The following is a 9,610-nucleotide window of genomic DNA, read 5'->3' on the forward strand; positions in this document are numbered from 1 at the left end:
GGCAGTCCAATCTCTTCTTGAAGGTCTCCAGTGATGAAGCTCCCACAACTTCTGAAGGCAACTTCTGTTCCATTGGTTGATGGTTCTCACTGTCAGAAAGTTCCTCCTTATTTCCAGGTTGAATCTCTCCTTGTTCAGTTTCCATCCATTATTATTCCTTGTCTGGCCTTCAGGTGCTTTGGAGAATAGCTTGACCCCCCCCTCGTCTCTGTGGCAGCCCCTCAAATATTAGAAGACTGCTATCATTTCTCCCCTGGTCCTTCTCTTCTCTTCACTAGACTACCCATGCCCAGTTCCTGCAACCGTTCATCTTATCTTTTAGCCTTCAGTCCCCTAATCATCCTGGTTGCTCTTCTCTGCACTCTTTCTAGAGTCTCAACATCCTTTTTATACCGTGTTTCCCCAAAAATAAGACCCTGTCTTATATTTTTTTGAACTCTGAAATAAGCGCTTGGCCTTATTGCCATGCGCTCAAAAGCTCAATTGGGCTTATTATCAGGGGATGTCTTATTTTGGGGGAAACAGGGTATCTATCTATCTATCTATCTATCTATCTATCTATCTATCTATCTATCTATCTATCTACCTACCTACCTACCTACCTACCTACCTACCTACCTACCTACCTACCTACTGTGTTTCCCCAAAAATAAGACCCTGTCTTATATTTTTTTGAACTGTGAAATAAGCGCTTGGCCTTATTGCTGTGCACTCAAAAGCCCAATTGGGTTTATAATCAGGGGATGTCTTATTTGGGGGGAAACAGGGTATCTATCTATCTATATAGTATCTGTCTATCTACCTACCTACCTACCTACCTACCTACCTACCTACCTACCTACCATGTTTCCCCGAAAATAAGACCCTGTCTTATATTTTTTTGAACCCTGAAATAAGCACTTGGCCTTATTGCCATGAGCTCAAAAGCCCGATTGGGCTTATTTTCAGGGGATGTCTTATTTGGGGGGAAACGGTATCTATCTATCTATATAGTATCTATCTATCTATCTATCTATCTATCTATCTATCTATCTATCTATCTATCTATCTATCTATCTATCTACCTACCTACCTACCTACCTACCTACCTACCTACCTACCGTGTTTCCCTGAAAATAAAACCCTGTCTTATATTTTTTTGAACCCTGAAATAAGCACTTGGCCTTATTGCCATGCGCTCAAAAGCCCGATTGGGCTTACTATCAGGGGATGTCTTATTTTGGGGAAAACAGGGTAGTGTGGTAAACTAAAACTGGATGTAGTATTCCAGGTGTGATCTTATTAAGGCTTTATAGATTCTTGGGGCAACTTGGAAGTTCCTTTTTAGAACTCTTTGCCCAACTTACTTCCACGTTACATTCGTTGATTGGGTGAAGGAAGAGGGGTACACGGTCTGGGCAAAGGTGTGCGTATTGCCGATGAAAATTGTCAGCTACTTGCAGAAGCAACTGTTCCTTGGGCGTGTTGGTTTTGTAGGACTCCGGCAAGTGGGCTGTGTCAATCTTGCTCCAGTCAAATTCGCTATATGCAGGAAGGACAAAGAAGGAAATACAGTTAGTTCTCCACTTACAACAGTTCATTGAGGGACCATTCAAAGTTACAATGGCATTGGGGGAAAAAGCGACTTATGACCGTTTTTCACACTTACGACCATTGCAGCATCCTTAGTCAAATGATCAAAATTTGGATGCTTGGCAACTGACTCATATTTATGGCAGTTGCAATATCACATAATCCCCTTTTGTGACCTTGGGGAAGGTCACAAAAGGAGTCCATGGGGAAGCCAGGTTCACTTAACAATCTTGCTACTCACTTAACAACTGCAACGATTCACTTTTCAACTGTGACTAGAAAGGTCATAAAATGGGGCAAAACCAGGGATAAAATGCTCCCGGTTCGGACCGGATCCGGTAGCGATGGAGGCGGGTGGTTCAGAGAACCGGTAGCAAAAATCCCTGCCCGCCCCAATGCCCAGCTAAGCCGTGCAATCATCAAAGGCTTTTTAAAATTATTTTTAAAAGCATTTTTTTACAACCTCTTCGGCCGAAAAAATGCTTTTAAAAGTAAAAAAAAAAAAGCCTCTGATGATTGCGCGGCTCAGCTGGGATCGTCAGAGGCTTTTAAAAGCAATTTTTTTCTACCTCTTCGGCCGAAGAGATTGTGGAAAAAATGCTTTTAAAAGACTCTGACGATCCCAGCTGAGTTGCCTGATCGGCAGAGCCTTTTTAAAAGCATTTTTTTTACAACCTCTTCGGCCAAAGAGGTTGTAGAAAAAATGGTTTTAAAAGTTGGCCATGCCCACCCAGTCACATTACACGCCCCCCCCTACCACCACCAAGCCACGCCCACAGAACCGGTAGTAACAAATTTTACATTTCACCACTGGGCAAAACGCACTTAACAAATGTCTCGCTTAACAACATAAATTTTGGGCTCCAACTGGGGTTGTAAATTGAGGATTACCTGTACTGATACCTAGCCATGTGCTGAGATTTCAGGGAATAACTTGCTGACTTTTAGGAGACTAAAATTGATGACTGATTTCTTTTATTTAAGCTAGAAACAGAACTCTCTCTGAGTACCTACAACAGTATATTTTTAAAGATCCTACAGCATAAGAACGGAGAACTTCAGCTAAGGGCTTTTCCCAGCTATCACGTTAAAACAACCTTCACCCATCCTCGAGTCAGCAAAAAACAGCTGGCATGAGATAGGCTTCCCCTTGGCCCATTGCTCTCCTGCCTCACTGGCTTCTGTTCCCATGTAGCCCTGACTTCCAAAATAAACTGGTGATAACACTTCAGAGATTTCACCCACCTCGAGGCTGCCAGGGGATGATTTCAGAAGAAAGCGAAAAGCAATTTAGCACAATTCTCAGGCTGTCTCACTTGTGGGAGAAACAAGATGCATATTTCTGCCATGGTTCAGTGCACATGAACAAGACTGCTGAATCTATGTGCAAGTTTAAATTCCTAATTTGGGGAAGAATGGCATCATTTCGGGGTGAAATCCAGCAGGTTCTAACAGGTTCTGGAGAACCGGTAGCGGAAATTTTGAGCAGTTTGGAGAACCGGCAAATTACCACCTCTGGCTGGCCCCAGAGTGGGGTGGGAGAGAAGATTTTGCAATATCCTTCCCCCAGGAGAGGTGAGGGAATGGGGATTTTGCAGTATCCTTCCCCTGGAGTGGGGTGGGAATGGAGATTTTGCAATATCCTTTCCCTGCCACGCCCACCAAGCCAGACCACGCCCACCAAGCCACGCCCACAGAACCAGTAGTAAAAAAAATTGGATTTCACCACTGGATTTGATCCTAGAGAAAATATTGTAACTGGAGGTAAGTACACTTTCATAGTACACTTTCTGATGGTTAATTGAACTAAAATTCCTGAGACATTGGACACATCGGACCATAAACGAACTCCCAGACTGGTTTTTTTTTTTTGGCCAATAAACAAGACTAAAATATGGCTAATTCAGATGATCCTTGACTTACAAAGTTACAACAGCACTGAAAAAAGTAACCAATGAGCGTTTTGCACAATTATGACTATTGCAGCATCCCCATGGCCATGGGATCAAAATTCAGATGCTTGGCAACTGGTTCAGGGCTGAAATGCTTCCGGTTCGGACCAGATCGCTTGATCCGGTAGCGATGGAGGCGGGTGGTTCGGAGAACCGGTAGCAAAAATCCCTGCCCCCACTCCATGCCCAGGTGAGCCATGCAATCATTGGAGGCTTTTTTTCTTTTATATGCCTCTGACGATCCAAGCTGAGTTGCCCGATCGGCAGAGGCTTTTTTTCTTTTATATGCCTCTGACGATCCAAGCTGAGTTGCCCGATCGGCAGAGGCTTTTTTTCTTTTATATGCCTCTGACGATCCAAGCTGAGTTGCCCGATCGGCAGAGGCATTTAAAAGAAAAAAAAGTCTCTGTCGATCAGGCAACTCAGCTGGGATCGTCAGAACCTTTTGAAAGCATTTTTTTACAACCTCTTCGTCGAAAAGGTTGTAGAAAAAATGGTTTTAAAAGTTTTTTAAAAAATGGCCACGCCCAAACAGTCACATTACCCACCACCACCACCACCACCAAGCCACACCCACAGAACCGGTAGTAACAAATTTTAGATTTCACCACTGAACTGGTTCATAGTTACGACGGATGCTGGGGTCACACGTGATCCCCTTTTGCGACCTTCTTAAAAACAAAGTCAAGGGGGAAGCTAGATTCACTTAACAACTGTGTTATTAACTTAACAAATGCAGTGAATCACTTAACAACTGTTTGCAAGAAAAGTCATAAAATGGGGATAATTCACTTAACAAACGTTTGCTTAGCAACAGAAATGTTGAGCTCAGTTATGTTTTTAAATCAAGGACTCCCTGTAGTTAATTAATTGAGATAGTTTTTACAAGGTGAGTGAGACAGGAGGTAACTGCACCCATCTTTCATTTGAATAGATATCCGTGTTTCCACAAGACGGTTAACCAAGATCAACCATTTAGCATATTTTCAATGTGTTAATAAATTTCATCATGGATTTTCCAGCATACTATATAACATGGATTTTCACAACAAGCCAATACATTTCAATTTAGATTTTCACAATACGTTATAAATTTCAGTGTCGATTTTAACCTGGTTTAATACATTTTAACATAGATTTTCATCCTGTGCTAATAAATTTCAATGTGAATTTTCACAATGGGATAATAAATGTCACCATGGATTTTCCCACCATGCTACTATGTGGATTTTCACAACATGCTAATACATTTCAATGTAGATTTTCACAATATGTTATAAATTTCAGTGTCAATTTTAACCTGGTTTAATACATTTCAACATAGATTTTCATACTGTGCTAATAAATTTCAGTAGGCATTTTCACAATAGGCTAATCAATTTCACATTGTGAAATTCTAGGCCATTTAGTAGGCTTAGGCTTAGGGTACAAGTTATTGTGAGAACCCAGAAAGTGGGTCAATACCGTAACTAACTTCCATGCCCCAAAGTAAGTTAGATTTTTTTTTTTTAATTTTTAAATTTGATTTATATGCTGCCCTTCTCCGGAGACTCGGGGCGGCTTACAATGCGTTAAGCAATAGCCTTCATTCTTTTGTATATTTATACAAAGTCAGTTTATTGCCCCCACAATCTGGGTCCTCATTTCACCTACCTTAGAAAGGATGGAAGGCTGAGTCAACCTTGAGCCTTGGCGAGATTCGAACCTGCAGTAATTGCAGACAGCTGGTCTTAATAACCAGCTTAATAACAGGGTGCCTTAGACCACTGTACTACCAAGGCTCTTGGTAGTAAGGTAGTAAGATATTGCTTACCATACAGTTTTAGGAACATGGACTTTGATCCGTGACAGCTTCTTCTCCAGGTCTTGGACTTCGTTAGTGAGCTTTGATGAGCTTCGCAATTCTTTCTCACCTCCCGTTGGGGGAGATCCAGATTTTTCCTCTCGGCCCTGCATCTTGCCGTTCGCAACAGTACAGGTTACCTGAAAAAACCTGGGTGACAAAGTCATAGAAAGCAAAATGACACATACAGGACAAAAGATATCACCCGCTCTCTGGATATATTGTTCATCTATGTCAGGGGTGGGGAACAATGGCCCTTTTATGACTTATGGACTTCAACAATGAGCCTTGGTAGTACAGTGGTCTAAAGCACCCCTGTTATTAAGACCAGCTGCCTGCAATTACTGCAGGTTCGAATCTCGCCAGGCTCAAGGTTGACTCAGCCTTCCATCCTTTCTAAGGTAGGTAAATTGAGGACCCAGTTTGTGGGGACAATAAGCTGACTTTGTATAAATATACAAAAGGATGAAAGCTATTGCTTAGCGCATTGTATGCCGCCCTGAGTCTCCAGAGAAGGGCGGCATATAAATCAAATTAAAAAAAAAAAAAACTCCCAGAATTCCTGAGCCAGCATGGTATTTGATGGTATGGCATCAGTATTTGAGGGGCTGCAACAAAGAAGAGAGGATCAAATTTTTCTCCAAAGCACCAGAGGGCAGGACAAGAAAGAATGGTTGGAAACTGATCAAAGAGAGAAGCAACCTGGAATGAAGGAGAAACTTCCTAACAGTGAGGACAATTAACCAGTGGGACAGCTTGCCACCAGAAATCATGGGCACTCCATCACTGGAGGTTTTTAAGAAGAGACTGGACAGCCACTTATCTGAAATGGTATAGTTCTTCTGCTGGACTAGAAGGCCTCCAAGGTCCCTTCCTGTTCTGTTCTGTTCTGTTCTGTTCTGTTCTATTCTACTCTTATTTCTATTCTATTCTATATTCTATTCATTGCTATTCTGTTCTGTTCTGTTCTGTATGTGATCGGCCTTATCTTTAAAGGCCCAGTTATTTTTGGAACCAGGTTTCCAAGGCAGCACTCAATATTTGAGAAACCTGGGATTTACTGCTAAATCTTCGAAAGTCTTATCTCGCAGATGAATTATTTGAAGTTATTTTGATGCATTCAACTCAACCAATCCTAGAAAGAAAAGGACGTAGGATGGTGGGATGTGACTCCTAAGCCTTTTAGGATCAAATGGGATAAATAGTAAAAAAATCTGCAGAAAGTAGATATGCTGGTAGTCCTCAATTTACAACAGTTCATTTAGTGACCGTTTGAATTTACAACAGCACTGAAAAAGATGACTTATGATCGTTTTTCACACTTAACTGCTATAGCAACCCCATGGTCACATGATCAAAATTCAGACGCTTGGCAACTGACTCATATTTATGACGGTTGCAGTGTCCTGGGGTTATGTGATCCACCTTTACGACCTTCAGACAGATTTTACAGATTAACAGAGTTGTAAGGGACCTTGTAGGCCCAGCAGACCAGTGGTGGGTTGCTACAGGTTCACCCCAGGTCGGACGAACCCATAGCAGCGGTGGCGGGAGGCTACGCCCACCTACTCGGACTCTTCTGCACATGAGCGAACCGTTAGCGATGGGTTTTGAAACCTGTCCCTGTAGCAACCCTACACCATTTCTGACAGAGGGCAGTCCAGTCTCTTCTTGAAAGCTTCCAGTGATGAAGCTCCCACAACTTCTGAAGGCAACTTCTGTTCCATCGGTTGATTGTTCTCACTGTCAGAAAATTCCTCCTTATTTCCCGGTTGAACCTCTCCTTGGTCAGTTTCCATCCATTATTCCTAGTCTGGCTTTCGGGTGCTTTGGATAATAGCTTGACCCCCTAACTCCTCTCTGTGGCAGCCCCTCAAATATTGGAAGATGCTATTGTCTCCCCCCTGGTCCTTTTCTTCACTAGACTGGCCATGCAACCGTTCATCGTATGTTTTAGCCTCCAGTCCCCTAATCATCTTGGTTGCTCTTCTCTGCGCTCTTTCTAGAGTCTCAACATCTTTTTTTATAGTGTGGGGACCAAAACTGGATGCAGTACTCTAGGTGTGGGCTTACTAAGGCTTTTTAGAGTGGTATTAGTACCTCCCTTGATCTTGATTGTATCTCTCGGTTAATGCAATTTAGGATTGCGTTGGCTTTTTTGGCTGCCGCTGCACACTGCTGGCTCCTATTTAACTGGTTGTCCACTAAGATTCCAAGATCCCTCTCACACTTACTCCTACTCGCTCTTCCGACAGGCAGGGCTAGCTTCATAAATTAAGTTTTAAATTTGGAATTCTTAAATTTTTGGGTTTTTTAGTTAATTGGTCTTAAATGTAATACTTTTAATAATTTTTTAAATTTAAATTGTGATATTTGTATTGTGTTTTTACCTGGCTGTATACCGCCCCGAGTCCTTCGGGAGAGGGGCGGTATAGAAATAAAATTATCTATCTATCTATCTATCTATCTATCTATCTATCTATCTATCTATCTATCTATCTATCAAGCAAAGTCAATGGGGAAGCCAGATTCGCTTAGCAACTTAAGGATCGCAGTGATTCATTTTACAACTGGGGCAAGAAAGGTCGTAAAATGGGGTAAAATTCACTCAACAATTGTCTCACTTAGCAACAGAAAATTTTGTGCTCGGTTGTAACCCTGGTTCAACGTAACCGACTTGTTCACGTGTTGTGCGAATGAACATCTTTCAGGAATTTAGCTCTATGGCAGTGTTTCTCAACCTTGGAAGCTTGAAGATGGGTGGACTTCAACTCCCAGAATTCTGGGAGTTAAAGTCCACCCATCTTCAAGCTACCAAGGTTGAGAAACACTGCTCTCTGGGATGAAAGTTGACTCTCCAAAAACTTCTGAGAAGCATTCATGGAAGGAATTGCTCCACTATCCCCCTCTCAGTAACGGTTGTGGTTCAAACCTTGGAGCTAATTGTTTTTTTTCCTAAGTACAAATCAGGATGAATAACCGTCAATGTGTTTGCCTTATCTCTATCTCCACGCATCCCCCGTCTTCCGCCGTGTCCTTCTTAAACAAGGAATTCCAAGGAGGGTTGTAAACAGCAAAGCAGAAATATATAAAATAAAGGGCTGGCAACATTACAATAGGTCAAGCTGTTCTCCCCCAATCTCCCTCCCTCCCTCCTGATTTTGTCCCTTTCCTTCTGAGAAGATAGAAAGAAGGAGACCAGCCTTCAAGCTCATCCTTGATCGAGCATTATTTATGGCAAAAATATGGACCGTTATTCCGGAAGATTATTTTAAGATTAGATATCCATAATCACCATTGTGGTCATGTTTCTCAGTTAAGCCCTGCTAAGGAAATAATATGACAGGCTAAAAAGAGAGAGAGGAAAAAATTGTGTGTTTTTTTAAAAATTTCCTCTATCAGAGATTTAAAAGTCCCGAGATCACAGGCATTTTTAGCTCAATAAATTATAATTTCCACTTCCCATTTTTCAGTTGGTTTGTTTTCTGTTCTTTTGGTTGAGAAATGAAGGTTTTCTAGCAACCGAAGTACAAAGTTTTCTTCCAGCTTTCCAGCATTTTTGGCTAACAAATAGAACAGACTCTAAGCTGAATGACGGAGAGGAAAAAAAAAAACACTACCAGGAGAAAATGATGGAAAGTGAGAGTAAAGTTATTTTCAAAGCAAAACCGAAGTCTGGGCTTAAGACCCAGCAAATAGCAAAAAGCATCTCCTTAAAAATAAATTAGCACAAAGAGAAGGTTGCAATATTTCTAGCAGGATGTTTTTTTCCCCCAAGCTTCTAAACTTTGGAAAAGTTGAAAGTATATCAATGCTTCCATGCCTGCATCTAACAAAGCAATGATAGTTAAAGGCGTGTGAATTGCACTAGCAGTTGTCCTTCGCTCCTCCTTGTTTATTTGACCTTAAAAGAGCTTGTTCTTTTTCTAAATTCACACTATGGATGGGTCACCCTTCCCTCCTACTGACCTCCAAGTCTCTGCTCTTTCCTGCAAGATCTGTTGATCTCCGTTTCCATGACAACCAGCTTCCGGAAGCAGAGGCCTCTGGGAGTGGTAGTTTGCTCCTTTGCTTCAACCAGCTTAAAGTTGCTCCAGCTGGGGAAACAGGGATATTAAGAAGCAAAAATAGGCAAATGGAATGAAATTTCTGGTGGATTTCTAAGAGAACGGCCCAGCACTTCCTCTGCAATAACGATCAATAACACTCACCTGTTTGTTTGGTTTTAATTTTCGGATTTTTC

At 41.8% G+C, this 9,610-nt stretch overlaps 1 protein-coding gene across 2 annotated transcripts in view; it reads right to left on the reverse strand.

Annotated features, from left to right (window-relative positions):
* DRC7 (dynein regulatory complex subunit 7) overlaps nucleotides 1-9,393 on the reverse strand; it is a 56,910-nt gene extending 47,517 nt beyond the window's left edge. The window contains exons 1-3 of one of the 2 annotated variants that reach the window (XM_087877045.1): nucleotides 9,337-9,393; nucleotides 5,338-5,517; nucleotides 1,347-1,521 (exon numbers count right to left, since the gene is read on the reverse strand). In XM_087877045.1, the coding sequence (XP_087733171.1) occupies nucleotides 1,347-1,521; nucleotides 5,338-5,480 (318 nt within the window). In that variant the 5' untranslated portion in view covers nucleotides 5,481-5,517; nucleotides 9,337-9,393. Of the gene's footprint in view, nucleotides 1-1,346; nucleotides 1,522-5,337; nucleotides 5,604-9,336 lie in introns of those variants that run through there. The other variant, XM_087877044.1, reaches the window with a different exon arrangement.
* Between the last annotated feature and the right edge of the window lie 217 nt (nucleotides 9,394-9,610).

The sequence above is a fragment of the Pantherophis guttatus genome, chromosome 11 (genome assembly GCF_059756535.1).
Source record: "Pantherophis guttatus breed Tessera chromosome 11, ASM5975653v1, whole genome shotgun sequence".
Lineage (NCBI taxonomy): Eukaryota > Metazoa > Chordata > Lepidosauria > Squamata > Colubridae > Pantherophis > Pantherophis guttatus.